The sequence below is a fragment of the Typopeltis vanoorti genome, chromosome 17, assembly GCF_054136105.1.
Source record: "Typopeltis vanoorti isolate ZY-2024b chromosome 17, IOZ_Tvanoo_1.0, whole genome shotgun sequence".
Classification (NCBI taxonomy): Eukaryota; Metazoa; Arthropoda; class Arachnida; order Uropygi; family Thelyphonidae; genus Typopeltis; species Typopeltis vanoorti.
In genome coordinates, this window is record NC_143565.1 from 49854560 (window position 1) to 49880243 (window position 25684).

A 25684-nucleotide genomic window follows, 5' to 3' on the forward strand; every position below is an offset into this window, starting at 1 on the left:
CTGAAAGAGGTCCATAGTGCCATCCTTCGATAAAATTTGTAGTTCTAGTTATACAGTTGACTGCAGGGTGTCTATGGTTCCAAGTAGAAATATTGAATAGAGGTTATTTATAAGTGCCATTCCTGAGCTGTCGACCTTGAATATATGTACGTTCAAAGTAAAGGAGAACTTGCTCGATTTGTTCATTATATTCATCTAAATTAGAGAACAGATCAGCAACTTCTAAAAATGTTTCTAACACTTCTTCTTCTAGTAAAAGTGCAAGTGATTGTAACATTTTAATGTGTACTGCAAATGACTGATTGGATTCATATAGACATTTTAATCCACATTCATTTAATTTGTGTATAATAGATTGTGATAAGTGGAAAAAGCAGCCACCAATTTCGATGTTTTCAAACATGGTATGGAAAGCATTCATTGCTGCTGTTTCAAAATCAGTCAAAATTTTTTGTGGTCGAGCTTGAGGAATTTTCTCCAGTAACATGTTCAGCATCTTCACATATATTTTTTCCTTTTTCCCTGGTAGAAGAGCCAGTAGACAAGGAAAAGTGACGTCTGAATCATATTGGACATGGATACTGTATAACTGATAATATATTTCTGGAACCACTTTAAATGTACCATCTGCTAGCCAAAAATCGTTAACTACAAGTTGATCTAGAAGAGTCTTGTGACCAATTAGTATTATTCTTAATATCAATTAATATCAATTGTGACTAATTAATATTAAGAAGTACTATAAATAATCCATTTAGAGTACTTCTCTGGTATTTCAAAATTTTTGTTATCTGGATTTGATGGAACGTTTCCGATTGTTTTAGCTTTGGATCTATTTAATCACCCTCATCATGGAGCTCTTCTTCGGTAGGCACATTTTTAATCCGTCTGATACAGTCACTAAACTGTTAGCTATAATTGCACGAGCTGTTGCGCCTTGATTCGACATTTTTCTTTTCATTTGATTTGCAAGTTGATGAGCTTCAGATTCAAAAGTCCTATTAACATGACAGTGTTCTGAAGACTCATGGATAATCTTGTTGTCTCTGGTATGGAGCAGTGATCGACTATGTAAAGTTCTAAACTTTGCACAACGCCAATGAATAGTTCCGATAGCAGTTTCATGGTGACGAACAAACTCGAATCCTTTGTAAATTATAATTTGACCACCTTTATTACTAACGCAGTACTCAAAATCAGCCATGGGTAAATTAAAAAAATTAATCACGAAATTTATTATGTCGTACGTTACACACTAGTTGTATTACAGGTCACTAAACTAGAACTGAAGAATGTAAGACAAAAATTTACTTACATACCTTCACCCAAATAATTCTTAGAAATTCTTGAGCAGTTCATGGTGATTAACAATTGTCGATTAGTTTTACCTTAGGAAATTATTCTTTGGAAATCTGAGGTAAGTACTAATTAGGGTAGCTAATCACTACATCATTTTGAGTTTCCAACTCAACCACCTCCCTAATCCCCTTGCCCAAATCTGCGTTAGGGATTTACCCCTTGCTGGTTAGAAATTTTGTACAATTTTTGGTAAATTTTATCACTACATCATTTTGAGTTTCCAACTCAACCATCTCCCTAATCCCCTTGCCCAAATCTGTACTAGTGATTTACCCCTTGCTGGTTATAAATTTTATTTTATATGTAATTTCTTACTTGTGTATTTTTTCCTTTTAATTTTTTTCTTAGTGTATTTTTATCTATGTGTAATTTCATCCTCGTGTAATTTTTGCAGCGCAATTTTATCCGGTGTAATTTTGTCCTGACACAATTCTGACTATGCCTGCTGGATATAGTCAAAGGTTTCATTGTGGATTTAAACTGAGAATTGCAGTCTCCTAGGTGTTTAGAAGTTTTTTAATATCCATATTTGTTTAAACTAGAAATGTTCTGTGGCATATAGAGCAGATTTCCAGAATAACCTGTCACTTTTAAAGTGGAGTCATTTTAGGGGAACAGTTTTTCTCCATCTAACTGCATATAAGATGCTGAGTACATGGTCATCTAATCTACATTGTCCTTATTTGTTCATAACTATATGATTTTGGTGATCTTTTCTTCATTTCACTGTAAATCTGCTATATGTCTATAATAAGGGTATCAATAATGGGTAAACCACATCATTTGGTGAGCAAAGCTCTGTGTAAATTAATATCAAGGTATTTGTTAATGTGTGTGGATTTTCTGCAGATAACATAAAAAATAGAACCATGGAAGTCTGGTAACTAATGTATCTAAAAAAATCGTAAACAGCATTTCTTTTAATGGAGAGAACTCAGAAATCCATTAAAAATATAAAAAATACACATCCACAGTAAAAAAAAAACATTTAATTAACACACTATAGTGGAAATACAGATATTTCAATTAACATCTTGCAAGCTATGATCAGTGTGAGAGAATAAATGAAGGAAATTTGAATACAACAACATAGTACTATGAACAATAGTTATCGTTCATAGTACTATGTTTTGTTTTATAATTTTTTTAAAAAAAAGTATATATGTACACTAGTGGCCAAAATTGTGGAAACCTTTTGGAAAAAGTGTATTTTTGAGATTTGATGGCTCATAACACCACTTTTGTTTTGTGTAATACCATAAAATTATATATCAATGGAAAGATAATTTAATCAAGAATGTAATGCAACAAAGTTTGTTCAATTATCTGTATTCTATGAAAAGTTATAGCCAAATAACCAGAAAAAAGAAGCACAAATTGCCGCAAAGGTTGGTCGATTGGTAGAGTCTCTGCTACTAATGGCTCAGTTAAGTAAATTTGAGTGCAGTTAGTAGTTGGAAGGGATCCAATCATTTGATGCTGTTAGCACACTCTCCCTCGATGAGTCTTTGGACTCCCTGGAGGTGTCAAATAATAATAATAATAATAACTTACTTAGGTTGATATGAAGTAGATTTCCTTCATTTGAATGTAGCCAATGAGCATGAGTGTTTAGAGAGCCAATCAGGTGTCATCTTGTTTTGGCAATGAGCCAATAAGGTCACAGTAGGATTCAGCTATTGATGTCATGTATTGGAGCTGAGAGGAGGACATTTGTCAGTGTGTTATGTGATTGCTATCAAGTTGGTTGGTTTTTTTTTTGTTCTTTCATTTAGTGTGCTTGTAAAATGTAATAAAATTAAAGAAATGGCACAAACAGTTGACTGGTCACCCTGAAAGCAATGTAAAATAGTACTATTAAGTGAACAAGGCTACAGTTATGAAGAAATTAGAAGAAAAATTGGTGGAAACTTAACCAAAGGTGGCATTTCTAAATTTTTGATGCAATATAAGGAGACTCAGTCAATACAAAACCAGACTGCTAAAGACAGAAAACGATGCACAACAGCAAGTGATGATAGAAGAATTGAGAGACTGTGCCTACGTGACAGAAGAAAATCATCTGGGTGTATATAAGTTGAAATGGCGCAATACAATGTGAAGCTGAGTGCAAGGACTGTTCGGCGCAGACTGCAGGAATTTGGTCTAAATGCTGGAATTCCATGAAAAAAGCCATTTTAATCTCTCAAACAAAGGTTGAAAAGATTAAACTGGGCTAAAACCCATGTTAAGTGGACAGTGGAACAATGGGACAGTGTTATTTGGAGCGATGAAACCAAAATCTCCCTGTTTGGTAGTGATGGCATAAAATACACAAGGAGAAGAATCAGAGAAGATGTGCATCCTGATTGCATTACACCTACCGTGAAACACCCACTTAGTGTTATGATCTGGAGTTCTATGACATCAAAAAAGTGTGGGCAGAATTTGTGTGATTAATAAGAATATAAATGTCCAAAAATACATAAATGAAATACTTGAGCCCAAACTGAAGCCTTCCGCACATGATCTTTTCCAAGATAATGAAGCATTTATATTTCAACAGGATTCAGCTCCATGTCATGTTGCTGCTGTGTGCAAAAACTTGTTTCAAGATAATCATATTCCACTGCTGGAATGGCCTGGGAATAGCCCAGACCTTAGTCCAATTGAAAATCTATGGAGCCGACTAAAGAAACTTGTTAGTCAGAAGCAACCCAGCAATAAAACCCAATTAATAGAAGCAATAATTCAATCTTAGTTTCGCATTATAACAGCTGCAGAACTAAAAAAACTTGGTTCACTCCATGGGAAGGCGTTGTAAGGCCGTAATTAATGCTAAAGGTTACCAACTAAGTATTAACTCACATTGTGAGAATTTTTGTATATCTCATTTTTTCTGTGTGTTTCAATTTTCTTCTTTATAACTGCTGTTCTAATAAAAAAAATCCTTCATAAAAGTTATTGCGTTACATTCTTGATTAAGTAATATTTCCATTGATATATAATTTTATGGTATTACTTAAAAAAAAAAAGTGGTGTCATGAGCCATCAAACCTCAGAAATACATTTTTTCCAAAAAGTTTCCACAATTTTGGCCACTAGTGTATATATATCTTCTTTTTCATCTTCTCTTCAAGGATTAGGTATTTGCCTGTTCCGGCTTCACTGGTCTTTCTATCTGGTTGCTAGTCTTCCTCTCTCTCTCTCTCTCTCTCTCTCCCCCCCTTTAGTCTATATCTATCCACCTCTTTTGGTAGCCGATATCTTTCATCCTAAATAGTAGTGTACACACACACACACACACACACACACGGGCTCCTCGAGTTACGTCAGAGATCCGTTCCTATGGACCAACGTAAGGCGATTTTCAATACAAGTCGGAATTACCATAGATTAAGTTACTTACCTAACCTAAAACACCCTAAAGTCATACGTATATATCAAGGAACAGAACTAGGCATTAAAATGAAAGGGAGAACATAATTACTGTATAGTACAGAAAAATGACAAAAATGACTACTATGTTTTTTCGTAATCACAGTCGAGTTCATGGGCACCAATCCTTTCACGTGTTCAAGGATGCGAACTTTATCCTTGATAATAGTCCAGACTGTGGTACGACTTAAGTTCAAACACGGCCGATGTTCGTTGGCGTTTTTCCCTTTTTTGCCCTTTTAATAATGTCTAATTTCACTTCTAATGTAATGGCTTTCCTTTTCTTCGACACACTACCATCGGAAGAGTCTGCCATACGTTTGGGAGCCATATCGAAGGGTAAAAAGTCACAAAAAAACACAAAAGTGAAAGAGCGGATGTAAACAAAGCACGCGGTACCCAAAGAGTGTATGCTGGGACCAAGCAACACCACCTCTCCCAAACAAACGGCTGTAACAGTGTATTCTTCCGCCACACTCGCAAACAAGTTCGTTTGAATTTTACGTCGCGCTGCTTCAAGTCGAAATTTATTTTTTAAATTATTTATGGGATTACCGCCGTAAAGTCCAAACGATGCATGTCGAGGACAATGTAGGTCGAGGACCCCCCCCCTGTATATATATTTAGCATAATGGGGGAAAATACAAGAAATTATCGAGCAAATTATATACAAACTGGTTCAGTTAACCAGTTGATGGCACTGTCTGGGAGCAAATGCAAATTCCTGAGGCCTCCAGGAAAGGAATGTATGGGACAGTCATCAGTGATATGATGCATAGTCTGCACAGCACCAAACACACAAAAGAGCGACTGTGAAATTCTCCACAGACATAGTAAGTGGGCACAGTGGTCTTGTTCAGTACTAAATCTGTTTAATTGACTCCAGAGGAGTTGAGGGAGATTGAATCCTGACAGTTTGATAGTTGGATTCATGATCAGGTGCTTGTTTGTAGTTCATTCCATAGTCTTCTCCACCAGTCCTGGAGACCGTGATCTGGTAATTTCATAAGCCATATAGGAGATCTGGATGCAAGGCAGCATGCTGGAGTGTGAAGAGATATCTTGATGAATAGGAAGATAAATGTTATTCCTGATTTTCTTTATTTCTTTGATGATAGTGACTTCTCTTCTGAAGCATGGAGGAGTGATGTCGGATAGAACAGGTAACCATGGGAGAGGAGTAGATCGTAAGGTACTGGAAATGGTTTTCATTGTTATGTTAAGCTGTGAGTCTACAAGAGTTGTGTAGACTCACAGCTTCATGACTCAGAACAGAGCTAGGGCTACTGTTCTGAGTCGAAGCATTACAACCCTAAGTTGTGGTTGTCAACTTGTTTATGATGTTATTCCCTGGCAGATATCTTTAACTTAGTTTTTTCCAAATGTTTTTGGTAAGTCAGAGTCAAGGTAACAAGGGTTACTTTCATGGATTAGAGCCTGTTGCAGAAGTTTATTTTAAGTTTTCTATGAGTCGTGGTTATATAGGTGGAAAGCAGAAACAACAGTTTTGCTGGAATTAGGAGATGGTCCCCAGCATTCAAAGTAATTTTGTTGTGAGCTCATATCTTTATTCAGTGTTTCCTCAAGACCTTCCAAGGTCTTGAGGAAATAACATAGCTATCACCTGGGTGGTGATAGCTATGTTATCAGCTCAGATAAACTTTAACTTAGCTGATGGAGGAGTATCATCCACCCTCTAAGATAATGTTCTGCTTTTTTTTCCTTTTTTTTTTTTTTTTTTTTTTAATTCAGATGAACCTTTATTTTCCTATTGGAGAGCATTTGTTCTAGTAACTTTTTTTTGGCAGTTGATTATTTTAGCTGCTTTATACAGTAAACCTTTCTTCCATATGCTGTCATAAGCTAATGTTGGGATTATGAAGGCAGTCTTGTTTTTAAACCCTTTTGGTATTCAGCTTCTATATGGGTTGTGAGAGCTATGATCTAATTACAGCAGCTTCTGCCAGGTTTAAACCCAGTATGTCTACAGGTAACCCTCATATAATGTGGAACTTATACATCGCAGTCTACAAATTGTAGCCAACCTTGTTCAACGTGGTACTTATACAACACATTTTGATAAAAACACTGTCTATAGATTGCAGTAATCCTTTATCTTTTCATATATTTTTTACTGCACGACTTAAAAATCAAATTTTATCTTCGTTAAATTTGTGTCTGCCCGTATTGTGCATGTAGTGATAAGTAGCAAATTTATATTAGTGGAAATACCCTTTAGCATGCATGTACATCAATTGTTTACCGTGTAAAGTGTTAATTATTGTTGAAAGTTGCCTTCGTTTTCTGCCAGGAAAGCACATTAAAAATCATAAGTGTGTTAATCTCAAGGTGAGCACTTTATTTTCTGCTGAGTTACATACAATATGTAATGCTTTTTTTATATAAAAAAATACAGTATTATTTTTATAGTAATGGCCACATAGAGGGCTTTTGCAATATGGTTGAAAACGAAATTAGGGAATTAATTGATGGGGAAATGAATTTAAATTAGGAGGAACTAGTACAATTAATAGATGATGTCGAACCAAATGGCAGGGAAAGTTCTGCCAAAGATTCTGATGAATTCGTCAAAAAATTCAGTTTAAAGACTTTGCTATTTTAAGGATACTTGTGACATAAGACTGAATGATATATGCACGTAAACACAAGAAAGATATTTAATTAACCAAATATTTCGGTCTGGAAATATTTGGTTAATTAAAAAAACCTATCGCAAGAATTTTAAAGAAATATGATTAACAACTATGTATTCACCTATTAACAAATTGTCTTCTCATTTTCCTTCTCCTAAAGACAAACGCTCAACTTTATCTCTTCCTGGAGTTTATCAAATTCCTTGCAACTGTGATCTCTCCTATTTTGGACAGACTGGACGTTCTCTTGAAAAAAGAATCCAAGAACATCAATCCTCCATTCTTCACAACAAACCTGAAAAGTCTGGATTGCCTCAACACGGGATTGAAACTGACCACAGCATCTTTTGGTCCAGGACTTGCCTCTTACATAGATCCCGTTATAGGTTCGAATGTTTGTTCAAGGAAAGCATGGAGGCCTTGCTCCATCGTCCCAACCTGAACCGTAATGACTGTATATCTATATCAAAAATCTGGGAAAGTCTAATCAAGATTACTCATTAATTTTTTTTTTTTTTTCCAATCATGTCTGTACTTCAAAATATTCCGTTTTATACTTAATACTTAGTGATATAACATCACGCAGCATGTTCTATTTTTAATGATCTACTGTTAGTATTCTAGCTTGTATTTTTTTAAAACTGTTCTTGTAATACCACTGAGGATGGTCTGCTATTTCCAGACCGAAATATTTGGTTAATTAAATATCTTTCTTGTTTACATGCATATACCATTCAGTTTAAAGAAATTAGCAGATGGACTGGACTTGACAAGAAAGTTAGGAAGCTATTTTATGGATAATGATCCCTCAACGGAGTGCTCCGGAAAATTCACGAGACAACTGGATATTTATTTAGTTCCATATTATGAACTTAATAAAAAATTGCAGCAAGGTCTAATTATTGGTTTCTTGATAACAAAACCAGCTGAAGTATGCAATGAGAATTATACAAATGATGTCCAAGAGATTTCAAGTGATGACAACATCCGGCCACTCATAAATAAAGAACATCTATGAAATGTTCGTTTTAAAGACAGTGATAATGATTAAAATATGCACTTTATTATGTGCAATGAAGTTAACGTACAATTTGTAATTTTATAAGTTTATACTATATATTTGTTTCATAGTTTATATGTTTCCTTAACTTACAAGAATTAAATAAAAATATATTTTTGTTGTTTTTTTTGTTGGGTATGTCGTTGTTTATATAATTTGAAAAAAAAAAAAAAGATTTTGGAACATAACCCTACTTTTTCTATGTAATCTGAGTCTCGCATAACGCGATTTATATAACGCACCATTTCTATGGAACCTAACAACTGCATTATATGAGGGTTACCTGTGCTTTGATACCTTATGCTCATTTCTTGTGGTGTCCAGGATACCATAGTTGGCATTTGGGCCCCTAAGGTGAGGTATTAGAAGTTTTAACTTCCTAGCCAAGGGCTGGTTCAGGCTAGGAAGTTAAAACTTTCTAGAAGACACTTGTGCAGCCACATCTTATCTGGTCAACAGTCACTGCGGTTTATCTTCAGTTACCTTCTCAGGGGCATGATTATTTAATGGTGGCATAGAGTGCCATTACTGGTCCAGGACTGCTTATTTGTCAGAGGGCAACTGCTTATCTTGCAGTTGCCCTCCATATTTGTGGGATGATCCACTATCTGTGAACACAACCAGTTGCAGTCAGCTCTTTGAATGGACTATATATATATTGCATCCTAATAGCATAATAGTAGGTTATAAACTAGCATCCTCACACTATTTTTTTATAGCTTTATAGCAAGTACATTGTTGTATTTGAATTTTCTTCATTTATTCTCTTACACTGATGATGGTTTGCGAGACATTAACAGAAATATTTGTATTTACATATGTTATAGTGTGATAATTAAACTTTTTTTTAAAAAATTGTTGATATGTTTTACTATATTTTTACAGTAAATAACAGTTTTCAATTTCTAAAGTACTGTATTTTTCGATAGATAACACAAAAACCTAATGTATAACGCGCATTCAAGCTTGAAGTGGTGCAGTCAGTTTCATGGCACATCCCTGTAAAACACGAGCTGAAATTCCATCTAGACCTCCTGCCTTATTAACATTTAGTGTACTCAGTATTCGGAATATATACTTTTCCTTCACTTCTACCACTTCATCACTCATTATCCTTCTAGGAATATAGCTTGTTGTACTAGGATGAAAAACACTAGATACTTTCTTAGCATTTAAATATCAAAGACCTAGAATAAAATTACTTTAAAAACTGAAAACAAACTTTTACTTGTTTACAATTTTTGGATACATCCAGACTTTCACGTGATTCTCTCTCCTTTCCCTCTTATGAATGGCATATCGACCCATGCATCACAAGAATGTGCAAGGGAATTATCAGCTCCTCTGACCAAGCTGTTTAATTTAAGCCTCAGGATGGTGCCAATGGAGTAGGAAGAGGGCAAAATAGTGCCACTGCATAAAGGGGACTCCAAAACAGAAGTAGCAAATTATAGGCCAATCAACATCTCAGGAGTGGTGGTTAAGATAGTGAAGAAATTGGTAAAAGACATAATTCAGGACTGGGTGGGTAGGAAAATGATGCTCTATAAGGGAAAACATGGTTTTGTGAAGGGTTGGACTTGTCCCAATAATCTGCTTACTTTTTATAATCAAATAATAATGGAATTGGATATGAGAAATTGCTATTCAGTGATATTTTGATACTGGTAGACTTTGCAAAAGCATTTGACAAAATTCCACATAGAACTATATTGCATAAATTGGAGCAAATAGGGATGGATTTTACGAAGAAGTTGAGTCCAGGAGAAGGCAAGTAACCAATGGTGTACCACAGGGCTCAGTATTTGGTCCTTTGTTGTTTAATTTGTATATCAATGATATAGGAAATCACATGTTAGGAAATATTCAGTTGTTGGCTGATGATGCTAAACTGGGAAGAGCAATGGTAAATGAAGGTGATGCAGAGATCCTGCAGGAAGGATCAAATAGACTAGCAGTATGGACAAAGGCAAATGACTGCCAGTTTAATGTGATCAAGTGTAAGGTGATGCACTTTGTGAAGAGATCACAAGCTGTGTACTATTACATTAGCAGAACTGTACTCCAGGAATCTGATGAGGCCAGGGGAGATGAAATTTAGAGAGCATATTACGAAAATAACCAAAACAACATATCGGATATGTGGTTGTTGAAGAAAACACTAACGAGCAGGGATAGAAAGGTTATTGTTCCCCTATGTAAGGCCACATCTGGACTACTGTGCACAAATCTGGACTCCTGGCTTCCATGGGGGAGGAGAGGATCATCAGAGGCAAGTGACAGATTGTGGCAGATCTGTGGAATGCTCCTATGAGAATGGATTGATGGTCTATAAGCTTCAAAAGTTAGGTAACAGGCACATACGATAAAAGCATTTAAGTTATTAAAGGGGTTTTATAGGACTAACACTGAAGACTTTTTTCAGTACATGGTAAGAAGGGAGAGAACAAAGGGTCAGTGGAAGCTGTGTAAGAGTTTGGTTAACAAGGGTGTAAAGGACTAGATTTTTTGCTTGGAGGGTGATGAATTGGCGGAATGGATTACTAGAGGTGCTTGTGGATGCTTCATCAGTGAATGAGTTTAAGGAGAGGTATTAGGTATTATAATAGGTATTGTGTGAATGATGGCTAGTGTGTAAATAATGGATCTCCCACGACAAGTCTTCTGAGACTCATCGTGGGAGATCCATTATTCATTATACAAGTATCTTCCATGGAGATACTTGTAAAATAATAATAAATATTTGAAGCTGCAAAGAATTCTGCAGATTTCATATACAGAAAGAACAAAAGTATTCTTGAGATCTTAATATCAGCATATCAGACTCCACAATGAGCAGAGATTACCATTTTAAAATATAAAGGATGTATAACAAGAGAAGAACACTGACAAACTAGAGAAATGTATAGTTTATCACTGTTCTTCTCTTGTTATAGAAGTGTACTATAACAAGAGTGTTTCTCTAGTGATAAACTAGCGAAACATATCTTCCAGGATCACACAAACAAACATGCACAAGGATCAGGAAAACAGGAAGCCCAGAAGAAAATGATGTGAATAAATCAAGATTTGACAGCTATATCATTAGAAGTGACTTGAACTATGGCAGCAGAAACAGAACATGGTGAAACATTTTCATAAAGGTCCCCAGCAATAAGGGAATGATCTACACTGAACATTTCATATAGCTTTTACATTCTAATAAATAGAATAGTTGGCCTAGTGGATGTGACATGCTTACATTTATTGGAATACTAAAGGTAGAATGAATCAAGGTAAAACGAAAATTCTCCAAACTGTAACACAGGTAATCTATAATAGAAAGGGGGGGATGGTAAATCTCTTTATGTTTTTAATAGCCAGGTACGAAACTCGGATCGAAATCCATCGTAATCCATAGAGTTTCATGCCGAAAAAACTAACGGCAGGCCCAAGTATAAATGATCACTTGGATAGTACAACACCAGGGCAACTCCATGCAAAGGTGGAGCAAGCTCCCTCACTAACTTTAATATTCTTTCATAATGTAAAACCCAGCTCCTATGAGATGTATATATATTGTTTTACATTATGAGAAGAGGTCACTACCCAGACCGGTTTCAACCTTTTTTGAGGTCTCATCAATGAGTAGGTAGAACTGGAATATCAACGTTTTAAGTGAACAAGAACTTACATACCTCTACTATTAACCCTTTCTATTAACATGTTCGCCGGTAAAACAGCCTTTCAGCTTATTAAATCAGGTAATCTATATTGTAGTAAACAAGAAACAATGCAGTAAACAAGAAACATCAAATAGATGATAATAAAGGATGAATGTGTGTAGAAAATGTAGGGAGAATGAGAAATTGAAGAGTATTTCGGATCGTGAGTGTGATATTTTTGTCAAACTTCAGAATGAAGAAAATAGAGATATGACAAGAAACGGCGAGGTTGTACCAGAGAATTGTGAGAGTGTGAATGTAGAAAGTGTGAACGATAGTATTAATGGTTTTACTGAGAATAAAAAAGATGAGATAGATGCAATGAGTGAGATCACGTTGTTGAATGGTGCGATACAAAGAGCAAAACATCAGCTAGAGCGTATGAGCAAAAGTCGACTGAATGAACCAGCCAATAATAAAAAATATGACAGGAAAAATAGACGTATGAGTGCGAACATGAACAAAATGAAGGATAGAGTGCTGTATGGAGACTTGTTAGTATGAGGTGTGATAGTAGAGGATTTGACAAAATCGTACCAACCTGGTGCGACCATAAAGGATGTAACTGAGTCTATTAGAGAGCAAAAGGAAAGGGTGAAAGAAATGATTGTTGTGGCAGGTACAAATGATTTGAAAGGAGACAAAATGGAAATGATAGAAGACCTGAATGAATTGTTTGAGGTAGCAAAAGAAAAGAGTGAGAGAGTTAGAATGATTAGTCTTTTGCCACAGTATGACATGTTTGAAAGGAGGACCATAATTGCGAATGACTTTATGCGTGGGTTATGTATGATGAGTGGTGTGGAATTTGTGGATGTGTGGAGTGAGTTCGATGGGCGAAAGGATCTATATAAGATGGATGGCTTGCATTTGAATGGTTATGGTGTAAGAAGAATTGGGAAAGTGTTGCTGAATGTGGTAGATGTGCAAATTCAGGGAAACTAGATTTATTAAGGGGGGGGGAGTAGATATACAGTCCTTAGGGAGGCAGTTGAATGTAAGAATGAATATAATATGCCCGAGCAAATAAGGACAACAAATCAGAGTGGGATAGTTAATATAAGGCATCAAGGTAGGGTTGGGGCTAATGGGGGGGTCTTAAATTCATGTACACTAATGCTAGGAGTATTAGGAACAAGAAGGAAGACTTTTTGGCCATGGTTGGCACTTCCAGACCACAGGTTATTCGTATTAGTGAAACATGGCTGACTGTAGATGACATAGCTAGTGGGATTGAATGTGATGGGTATAGTGTGTTCAGGAATGACAGGGAGAATAAAATGGGGGTAGGAGTATTGTTGATGATAGCTGACGAGCTGCAGCCAAGGAGAATAGAAGTTGAATTGCAGGATAGAGAAAAGAGCACATTTGAGGCCATTGGGAGGTGGCTAAAGGTGTGGAATTTTCAATTAAGACAAGGTACATGTGGAATTATCGGGCTGGAAAGTATGACAAGCTTAGGAGTTTGATTGGTTCAGTGCCATGGCATGTACAACTGCAAGGACTAGAAGTTGATAGTGCATGGGAGGCAGTTAAGAAGTGTTTGCATGAAGCAATGGCTGACTGTATACCTAGAGTCCGAATAATAAATCAAGTAGGGGTTAAATGGACGAATAACACCATTAAGCTTGAGCAGCAAAAAAAGAAACAACTACGGAGGGAATTTAAGGAGAAAGTTGACCGGCAGGCACACGAACGGTATAAAGCGCAGGCCAGAAGGGTAACGAGTGTGGAAAGCAAAAAAGGATTACGAAAGAACATTGGCCATGCAGGCTAAAGAGAATCCTAAACAGTTTTTTAGATATGTAGCAAGTAAAAGGAAAAATGTACATGGCAGAATGATTTTAAAGAATGCCGATGGTAGGGAGGTAACTGAATCAGTTGATATAGTTGAGTTACTGAGTGAGCACTTTGCAAGAATATATCATCCAGGTGGTGACATTGCAGAAACGAATGTACCAGTAGATTATACGGGAATTGTGGTGAATGAAGTGGAGGTGAGTAGTCTATTGCATAACTTCGATGTCAATACATCTGTGGGATTGGATGGAATACCAGCTCGTGTTGTACGAGAAGCAGCTAAAGAATTGTCAGTACCCTTGACCATTTTGTTTAATTTGAGTCTCGGGTCTGGGTTAGTCCCGAGGGGGTGGAAAGAGGGGAAAATAGTTCCACTGCATAAAGGTGGTTCCAAGACTGCTGTTGTAAATTATCGACCGATTAGCATATCAGGAATCATTGTCAAGGTCTTAGAGAAATTAGTCAAGAAAAGAATACAGGATTGGATAGATGAAAATGGGATATTGTATGGGGGACAACATGGTTTTGTGAAGGGTAGATCATGCCTCAGTAACTTGCTCACGTTTTATAACACAGTGACGGCTGAACTGGATAGGGGTAATGGGTTTACAGTAATACTACTGGACCTTGCCAAGGCTTTTGATAGGATACCACATAGAACCCTAAACAGTAAACTGGAGCAGATGGGGATAGATATAGGGTTGGTGAGATGGATAGGAGGATGGTTGAAGGAGAGATACCAGAGTGGTTTATTCAGGAGTGGAGTCTAAAAGACGGCTTGTGACTAGTGGAGTGCCACAGGGCTCTGTTCTTGGACCACTGCTTTTCAATTTGTTCATCAATGATATAGGAAAGGATCTGAGAGGAAGTGTTCACTTGTTTGCTGATGATGCAAAGTTGGGTAGAGCAATTATGAGTGCACAGGATATCAAAATTTTACAGGATGATTTGGATAGTTTGGAGGACTGGGCTAGGAAAAATGGATGTCAATTTAATGTGCCAAAGTGTAAGGTTATGCACTTTGAGGTGAAAAGAATAGCAGCAGTATATCGCATTGGTGGAACCGTGCTCCAGGAGATTAATGAGGCCAGGGATTTGGGAGTGTTGGTGGATAGGGAATTGAAGTTTAGGGGGCACATCGCAAAAGTGACTAAAACAGCTCACCAAATCACACTTGGCTTCTGAAAAATACTTTAACATGCAGAGACAAACAAGTTGTTGTTCCTCTGTATTGAGCCTTGATAAGACCCTATCTGGACTACTGTGCCCAGTTATGGGCACCAGGGTTTCTTCGTGATGGGGAGGAAGTGGAGAGGATCCAGAGACGAGTGACCAAGATGATAGCAGGTCTGTGGAATGAACCTTATGAGAATAGGTTGAAGATTTGCGGGTTGCAGAAATTGGTCGATAGGCGATGGAGGGGTGATATGATTGAGACATTCAAATTACTGAAGGGTTTCTATAAGATTGATCCAGAAGATATTTTTGAAAATATGACTGGTGGTGGGAGGACTAGGGGCCATGAATGGAAGCTGGGCAAGAGCGTGGTTGACAAGGGTGTTAGAGCTTGGTTTTTTACTTGCAGAGTAGTGAATGAGTGGAATAAGCTTCCAGAGTCTGTTGTGGGTGCTACGACCGTGAATGAGTTCAAGGCAAGGTATGATAGATACTGTGTGAATGTCGAATAGTTGTTCTTGACATGATGTTAGGGCCTCCCTCGATGAGTCTGTCGACTCCTTGGAGTTGCCCAGAACAATAATAATAATAATAATAATAATATTCTTATTTTCAGGCATACCTGGTTTAAATAATGAACTAACTAACTAAAGAAAATCACTTTAATACACGCAATGAGCTCTGATTTACAACATTTTTTTGTTAAAAGGCAAAAACAACAACCTGAAACTGCAACTTTCTTCTATAGTTGTTTTTTCGTGTTTTCAGTTAAAAAAAACCTGGAACAGAGCGATGCGTTCTGATTTCCTGTAGTGACCACATAAGTTTCACACATTTCAGCTCACAATGCTATCATCCTATGGACTAATATCACAGTCTGTCACACTGTTATATGGCTGATACTGTTCATATCACCACACTGATTTTTATATAATAATGTGGCTGTGCTAATATTACTATAATGCAAATAAGAAGTGTTAATCAGATGATATGCAAATTAATAAAAAATTGAAAGATGTTTACCAATTAAGTAAATCTAGCACCATCTACTGGTATTAATGGGCGTTACAAAGTTAAATTCATGTATACCACGTATTGCTGTGTTCTGTTTCAAGTGCTATGTTAACCATATCAATGTCAATACTGATAAAAATACATCACTTCTCATGCACTTTGTATCCATCATCTATTTCAATGTAATATCAATGGTATTACAATTTTAATATGCCCTTCGTATCCATGTAACTTTGACATGCATACACAACATGGCTGGTTGAGTGGTTAAATAATGCATTTAAACTTAATTAAACTTCCAATATTCCACTACCATGAAAGAAAGCATAAAAATTATACTGGTAGATTTAAACTGTACTGCAGTTTAAATCTACCAGCTTTTGAATCTAGCAATTTTACATGTTCATCACTATCCTTTTTTCCTTCCTTTTCTATAATAAAATTTATTTAATATAACTTACCTGGAGGTTATTGCATTTTAAGTCAAGAATTTCTAGTGATGTATTAGCCTTTAGTAAATTTCCAATTTGCAAACCATCAGCTGAAGATATTTTGTTTTCTCCAAGATATAGTTCCATAAGTGTAGTATTGAGTTTCAGGGCAGCAACTATTAACCACAGGAACAGAGAAAGTGATTACTAGTTTAATACTTGTTTAACACAGATTATAAATTATAGATTACTATTGATTTATTAATGAAATTAAGCTTTTATTTTTCATAAAAATAAGAATCAATCTTGTGTCAAAAATCATGGAACTTTCAAAATAAAGAATAAGTATGATTTCAGAAAAGTTCTTCAAAGATGTAGAAGAAAACCATGGATTTCTTCTACATCTTTCTGTCCATTTTTGCTTCGAATACTTGTTTTCCTACTTTTCATAATCCAATCTATTTATATGACCATCCCATATCTTAGGTTAACTCTGCTTAAGCATTCTTGAATATAATTAACATCAAATTCTTTTCATATATCTTCAGTTGCAATTCCATTTCCAAAAAGTGAAGGGATTTATAATTTATAATTTTTTTCTATATACCGTCAAAGAGTTTATCAGATATCATGGCAATCTAAAACAATGTAAGGTTTCACAATAGTTTCTGATAACCAACTCTCTTCCAGATTCATCTAACATTTGCAGGGTCTCTTATGATCAGCTCTTGAATTTTGATATTCTAAATGCATCAGCCCACTTATATCTTGGATTTCTTCTACATCTTTCTGTCCATTTTTGCTTCGAATACTTGTTTTCCTACTTTTCATAATCCAATCTATTTATATGACCATCCCATATCTTAGGTTAGCTCTGCTTAAGTATTCTTGAATATAATTAACATCAAATTCTTTTCAAATATCTTCAGTTGCAAGATAGATCTACACTTGATGCTATTTTTGAGGAAACAGTATCAAGTTTTTAATCAAATTTTTTATTTCCATTTCAGTTCTTGTATCCTATGTTAAAACTGCTAGACACCAAGACACCATAGTGATCATTACTGCTAGCTTGGTCTTTTGCCTGATTTCCATTTTGTTATATATAAATTTATTCAACTAGCTTCACATTATAACAGCTTTACTCTATTATCATCATTCCTGTCATGAATCTTCAAGTGAGGGAGGGGTATAGAAGATACTATTGATAATATTATATATTTACATTATTACTAACTTCTTTTCTACATTTTTTCTTCCAAATAATCTGTTACTTTTCAAGCCTCCAATATTATTAAAGCTTAAATTTCAGCCTGCTAAGGCATTAACAACTTTTTTTTTCTTTTAATGTGACTTCAATCCACAAAAGGCCATTGGCCTAAAGTACATTTGCATTAATAATGTGGACTGGAAAGTTCCATTTCTCACGAAACTTTCCAGTCCACATTAGGAACTTTTTCAAGCTGCTTCAATAAGCAAGACATTCATGAAATATCCATAACAATGGTGAGATTGATGATGATGTGACTGAGCACTGGTGCTCCCAGAGAATATAGTTTCACAGCCAGTGAAAACTATGCCATAGAAAAATGATCATATTTTCAGATATTCAGCATACTGCATCAAACTATCTGATTATTGATATTCCCTGAGTCTTTTTGTTGCTATCAGACATAAGTGACCATATCACCTCAGATTAGTTCTGCTCCCATATTCCAGAATCCTAATTATCAAGTTTCTTTCTAATATTTTAATATCGAGGCTATCAGGTGAAAAGACATGCTGTTAGAGAGCTTCTGAAAGATGTGATTTTTGTTGATTTACTAAGTGTTTTCTTAGATTTAATTGTGTATTTTTAGTATATTATTGTAGTTTTTTAGTGTAATTATTGTACTACAGCATTTTATAACATAATTGCAGAAATATTATTAGTTTTCACTACTCTTAAAAATGTAACTGAAAACTCATCGTAACAAGGCGGTGTGTCTAAAGCTCAAGTTGTTGCTGAGGAGAGTGATGTACTGCTGCAGTGATGATGATAATTTATCTGAGGATAAGCTGACATTAGAAATATCTCGATTAAAAGAAATTATCAGAAAATCAACCAGGGAATTGGAAAAACGTTTGACTAAACTTAGGATAAGAAAAAGGATCAGAAAGAACATGCAGGAAAATACTGAACTTGGAAATTAAAATATTAATAACAACAAGGTAAGTCAGTTAAAATCTAAGAAAAAAAAAAAGAGGTGATATGGAATGGTGACTCGATTTTAAAATTTGCACTTGCTGAGGGAGTCACTACCTCTAGTTTCCCGGGATCGAAAATTAAAAATATGACAAACGTAATTGAAAACCAAAAAAGAAAAGTCAAAGAGATGGTAGTTCTGGTAGGTACTAATAATCACTACTTAAATAAGTAGTGACAAATATAGTATAAGAGAAGATATGAAAGGTCTGTTGGAAGAAGCGAGAAAGAAATGCGAGAGAGTAAAAATTCTAGGATTACTACCCAGATATGACAGTACTGAGTTAAGAAAGAGGGCAATGATAGCAAATGATTTCACATGCAGGCTGTGTAGAAGATATGGATGAGGGTTTTTAGATGTGTGGAGTGTGTTTGATAGCAGAAAAGACTTGTATAAGAACGATGGCCTGAACTTGAATTCATTTGGGCATCAGAAGCCTGGAAAAATTACTTCTTGGTATGAGACCCAATGCAGAAAGTCAGAGAAACTAGATCTTCAAGGGAGGAATGGTAAAAATGTGTGTGAAAGTTTAGTTATGGTATGCAAAACGTGATAGAGATATAAATGTCATCGAACATGGTTATGTATGTGGTGAAAGGGTGGAAAAATATGCTTTTTGATCGGACCTTTTAAGTATGTCTGGGGAGGGAAAGAGAAAATTCTAGAACGAGACCAAATAGACGGCATATCTAATTATAAGAATAGGTGGTAATTTATTATGTCTATACAAAAATGCCCAGAGTATTAGAAACAAGGGGTGTTGAGTTTGTTGCTTTATTGAATACAGTGTGGCCTAAGATTGTTGGCATTAATGAAACCTGGCTATCAGAATCAGATATGGTAAGTGCAATCAAGTATAATGTATACTATTTTTAGGAATGACAGAAGAGATAGGAGAGGAGTGCTACTGTTAGATCTGAAATGGGCGACTTCAAATTTTACATGACGTCACCATTCCAGAATCTAACAATCAACAAAAAATATATATGCATACTTATCTTTTAGCGCAGTGTAACTATGTTTTTTTTTTGTAACGACATCTTGTATGATAAACTGTGAATTATGTGAATTTAAATTAATGTATCTATATGTCTAGCATGAATGTAAGTCAGCAAAAGGGGCAGATATGAGAGAAATCATTAGTGAAATATTATAAATGAAAGAATGCATGTTATTCAGCAACATAGGGCAAAGATCGCCCTAATACTATAAGAGCAGTGTAAGCACCCACGGGTACCACATCTGAGAAGACATCATGACGCATACGTTCCCAGAAACAAGAAGTCCTGTATGTTGATTGGTGAAGTCACCCAGCCTGAGACCAATGGGTGAGACGATAAGAGAAATTCAAACTCGGAAAGGTGGTGCTCTAGGGGAGCATATAAAACACGCGACACGGAAGTAAATCACTCCGTTTTTTTCTTGTTCCTGCATTTCTCTTTGTGTGCTCCAAGAGTTCATCGCAGTTCACCTCTCATTTTTGAGGGCTGACTTATGAAAGGATCCGGCATGACACCGCAGCAGATTTCGGCAAGATCAACCATAGGCCGTCAATGAGACGGCAATCGATGTAAAACTTTAGCAGAGAGATAGCACCCAACTCAGGTGAGCACGTGTAACCCACGTGGCGATAAGATCGAGACAACCAGAAGGAAGGACGGAAGAAAACTGATAAAGAATAGATAAGTACTCTCACTTGTTCTAGCCCCTTTTGAGAATTGACTAACAGTGTTAAGAGAATGCATCTTAAAATTTGTAAATGGAAGAAAGAGTGAAGAACTAAGATTTATGTAAATGACTATGCTTTTGAAATGAACTTTAAGAACTTTCAGTTAGATAGAGATTCTGTCGTAATTAATCCGAGAGAGATTATAAATGTGCTAAAATGCCTTATTGTCCAATTGAGCTGTATTTGCTAACATTTTGAAGTCAACGCATAATTGTTTTAAGAGTGAGAGAAAGGTAGAAGATTAATTAGAATTGATAACTACTTTAACTTGTATGGCATTATATAATGAGTTTAATAAATATTTTGGTTCCTTACATGTGTTTCTGATCATGATGACTGACCTTTCATAAAACTTCGAACCTGTGATCGTGTGTGTGCGCGGGAATACCCCAATTGAAAGTAGTAGGGCATGACTGCAAATAAAATAAGCCAGTGAACCTAAGGCTTCTAAGAATTCAATTAACATTATTAGTGGCACCTGATATTCTATGATTACCCTAAAGGCTAAGTTTATCTCTAACCTTAAGGCCCAGGCTGGCACAGATAAAAAATAAATTTTGCCCGAGTGACCAGGATAACTCATGGAATTCAGGGAACAGGTAATTTCTGGTGGCCTTTGAAAGGTTAAATTACATAAGAAAAGGAATATGAGAAGCGAGACATAACATTAACATTAATATTAATGAAGATCACATAACAATGGCACAACTGACTTAACAAAGAGGTACATGCGATAGAATTTGATATAGCGGCTGAAGTAGGAAAGGATAAAGTTAAATATATTGCCTTGATATATCAATATCAGAGATACACGACGCAACATTACTAATGATATCAGATGAATTAAGTACAGTTAGAGTAGAAACACAAGAAAACAACGATGGTAACAATTTCCCATGTAGTGGTGAATTTGAGTCTATCTCGTGTGAAGTGGAAGTTAACAGAATGAAATATATGGTGGGATGTTGCTACCGACCTGGTGGCTCAGTTGAAGGGGGACAAAGAAATGCACTGCCAATTTAGCCTTATGGGTACTGAACAAATGATCATTATGGGTGACTTAAATTTTCCAAACGATGATTAGATAGATAGATAGATGATGATTAGAGGCAAGGAATAAGAAAAGTCTCATTGACTATGTTATTGTTGATAATGATGTTTTCTCCCTGGTGCAGGACACCAGAGTGTACAGAGGATTTGAAATTGAAAGTGATCACTATTTAGTCTTGAGCAGGATAAAATTGAATTTCATAATGAAAAGAATAACATGTAAGAAAGTTTTAAAGTGAATAAAAGTTGAGCAGCTCTCAGATGTGAACTGTAGACTAAAATACACAAAGATTATTAAAGAAAAAATGAAAGAGTTTGATAACAGGAACCAAACTTTGGAGATCCAGTGGCAAGCCTTGAAGAAAACCCTGACTGATTCAGCCAGAGAGGCATGTGGTGAGGTTGTCTGCAAGGATAGAAAAATCAGGACTCCATGGTGGGCACAGGAAGTTAAAGAGGCAGTCAAGGAAAAGAAGAAATCATATCAAAAGTTCCTGCCAAATAAGTCAGTTTTTGCTCTTAGAGAATACAGAGACAAATGTAAGAAAGCGAAACACTGTGTAAAACTAGCTAAACAAAAGTCATGGGAGAACTTTGGCAAGAACATAGAAAATAAATATCAAGAGGGTGGTAAGATATTCTGGAGGTTGTTAAAGAAGCTTAGAAATGGAGGAAAGAGTGCTGTAAAAAGAGTTAGAGATGATAAAGGTGACATGAAAACAGGAGAAAAAGATATCCTTGAAGTATGGATAATTACTTCGAAAAATTGCTAAAGAAAACAAGTAGTGATAGCACAGTGGTAAAAAACACTCAACGGGCATTCAGTCAGGAATACATATCCATACTTGAAGTAGAAAAAGCCCTCAAAGGCTTGAAATGTGGAAAGGCAGCAGGAGTAGATGATATTCGACCAGAAATGCTGAAGTATGGTGGTATAAAAGTCTTGCAGTGGCTGCAGTGCATAGTTCAGAAAGCCTAGACAGAGGGACGAATTCCCGATGATTAAAGTAGAGCTCTAATAGTGCCCATATATAAAAAGGGAAATACAACTGAATGTGAGAATTACAGAGGTATTTCCCTACTGAGTGTTCCTGGCAAGATCTATGCAAGTATACTTGAGAAACGGTTGAGAAGAATTGTGGAAGAAAAGCTTGGTGAAGAACAAGCTGGATTCAGGCCAAATAGAGGCTGTCAGGATCAGATCTTCACATTACGACAAATACTCGAGAAAGCATGGGAATATAAAAATCTGTATTTAAGTTTTGTCGATTTGGAAAAGGCATATGACAAGGTGCCAAGAGAGAAGCTATTCAATACGCTACAGCTTATTGAATCAAGCAATACTTAGTCTGTATTTGAGTTGTAAGTCAGCAGTTAGAATTGAAGGAAGTACAGGGAGATGGTTTAATGTTAAGTCTGGTGTGAGACAAGGATGCACATTATCCCCTCTGTTATTCATTATCTATATGGATCACATTATGAAGGAAAGTGGTATTAAACATGATATCAGAATTGGAGATGTTAATGTCAGCTCTTTGTTTTATGCAGATGATGTTATACTTCTAAATAAATCCGCTATAAGTCTGCAAGATTCTCTGACTAAATTGAATAGCTGTTGTAATAGATATGGTATGAAGGTCAGCAATAAAAAGACAAAGACAATGAAAATAGGCAGAATCATTGAAAATGTCAACTGTGTTGTGAATGGAGAACCTGTGGAACAATAAAACATTTCAGCTACTTAGGCATGATTTTTAATGAAGATGGTAAGTTAAATATGGAAATAGAGAACAGAATCAACAAAGCTGGTATGGTAGGAAGTCAATTGAATAAATTCATATGGAATAAGAGAGAAATTAGTCGGCAACTAAATTAGCTATATACAAGACAGTGTTCAAACTAGTTTTAACTTATGGATCTGAGAGCTGGGTCAGAAGTAAAACACTTGACCAAAGACTAGAAATGCAGATATGAGAGTCCTGAGAAAGATTAGAGGCATGATGAACAGAGGGCATCAATGGCAATATCATATTAAAAACGAGGATATTAGGATAGAACTTGACATTGTCGGCATCCAGGAATGCGTTAGCAGAGCTAATCTCAGGTGGTATGGTCACTTAAACAGAATGGGCGAGGAAAGATTAGCAAAACAAGTGTTCTGTGTCAGGTTGGCAGGAAAACGACCCAGAGGAAGACCAAAATATAGGTGGATTGATACGGTACAATGTGCCTTAGACGATAGAAATATAAGATCTAATAATGATAATATTGGAGTCTTGACAAGTAATAGACTGATTTGGAGGAAAATTGTAGATAGGAAGTTAGTAATGGTGTAAATTTTTCATGTAGTACTATCATATCCTGTACACCCCTTGAGGGGTGTACAGGATATGATATGATGATGATTAGGTAGAAGAAAAATCTCATGATAAGAAAGAAGAGGAATTTATTGAATTGTTGTCTCACAACAATTGTGAAAGAAGTCACAGCATGGAAAAGAAGGAACTAAAGGTCAAAGAGTATTAGATTTACTCACAGCATCAGATGGGGGGGGGGGGTCTTTTTATATGGCTATTTTACCACCAACTGGTGACAGTGATCATGCTGTACTTTAATGGGAAGTATCTAATGATATTGATGCTCTGATTAAAACAGGTTACATGCTGAACTACAAAGCTGGAAATTATAATCAACTTAGGAGAATACTATCTCTGGTCCCATGGTATCAGTTACTGAATGGGGAAAAATGTCAGTAATGAATGGGAATCTTTGAAAAAGTGCTTAAATGAAGCAGTATCTGAATGTATCCCTAGTATTCGAAGAATAAATAGATTGGGAGTGAAATGGATGTGCAACCTTATTAAACAAGAGTCTGCGCGGTTAGCCTAGTGGCTGTGCGCTTTGCAACCATATGACTGGGAAAGGAGTGTCCCAGGTTCGATTCCCGTCGAAGACGTGAGGAATTTGAGGATCTTCCTCAGCCATAGCCAAGCTATCCGGTCTTGGGCGCAAGCAGTAGAGTTTTTTCTGCCAGGTGAACACACACGGATCTACAGCCATAAATACTTAAACCTCCATCAGGGGGCTAAACTCGTCCCAATAGGGATGGGGGAGAAAAAGGGAGGAAACTCCATACGAATAAATAAATAAATTAAACAAGAGATCCACAAGAAAAAAATTATGTGGAAAGAATATCGTGAGAATAAGAGTGAGAGGAGTTATGAAATATATAAATCTCAGGCCAGAAAAGTATCGAGTATTGTGAGGAAAGCTAAATCGGAGTATGAAAAGAAATTGACCATGCAAACTAAAGGCAATCCAAAAGAATTTTATCATTATGCTGCAAGCAAAAGAAAGAACGAATGTACAAGAATAACTTTATTCTGAATAAGAATTTGTCAATAGGGACAGATGGAATATCAGCCTGTTTGCTAAAGGAATGTTCAGTCGAATTGGCTATGCCTTTCACATGTTTATATAACATGTGAAAATGGCTATCAGTTTAATGTTAGCAAGTACAAAGTTATGCACTTTGGCGTGATTAGCATTCCAGTGGCATATAATATTAGCGGGGTTATGCTGCATGAAACTGAGGAGGCAAGGGATCTTGGCATATTGGTGGATAGGAATTTAAAGTTCAAAGGTCACTTAGCAAAAGTTGCAAATGCAACTCGGAGAATGATTGCAATGTTGAAGCAAACCTTGACATGTAAGGATAAGGAAGTCAAACATACAAATTTATTGTTTTAATACTGACCATATTGTAATGCGTACAAACATCTTACATTCTTTGCCTACCAGTTTCACTAGCAAACTGTCTAGCTTTATCAAGGCGTTGACGGAAAAGCATAAAAAAATAGTATATGCAAATTGAAAGGAACATTAAAACGTTATGAACAATCTAGTAGCTAAGGTTACACGTTCGCATGACAGAGACTGAAAGGACTTATTATTCTTATTCATTATCACGCATGTGTGTTTGTTGTAAATGCGTAATGTGATTACTGGCTAGTTGTAGTTCAGATGGATTTAGAGAGAGGATCA

At 36.0% G+C, this 25684-nt stretch overlaps 1 protein-coding gene across 1 annotated transcript in view; it reads right to left on the reverse strand.

The window, feature by feature from the left end:
* The window catches only part of LOC150097377 (uncharacterized), a 327966-nt gene that overhangs the window by 133278 nt on the left and 169004 nt on the right, over positions 1-25684 (reverse strand). The window contains exon 7 of the mRNA XM_090407657.1: positions 16646-16791. Within this exon, the coding sequence (XP_090263783.1) occupies positions 16646-16791 (146 nt within the window). The remainder of the gene's footprint in view (positions 1-16645; positions 16792-25684) is intronic.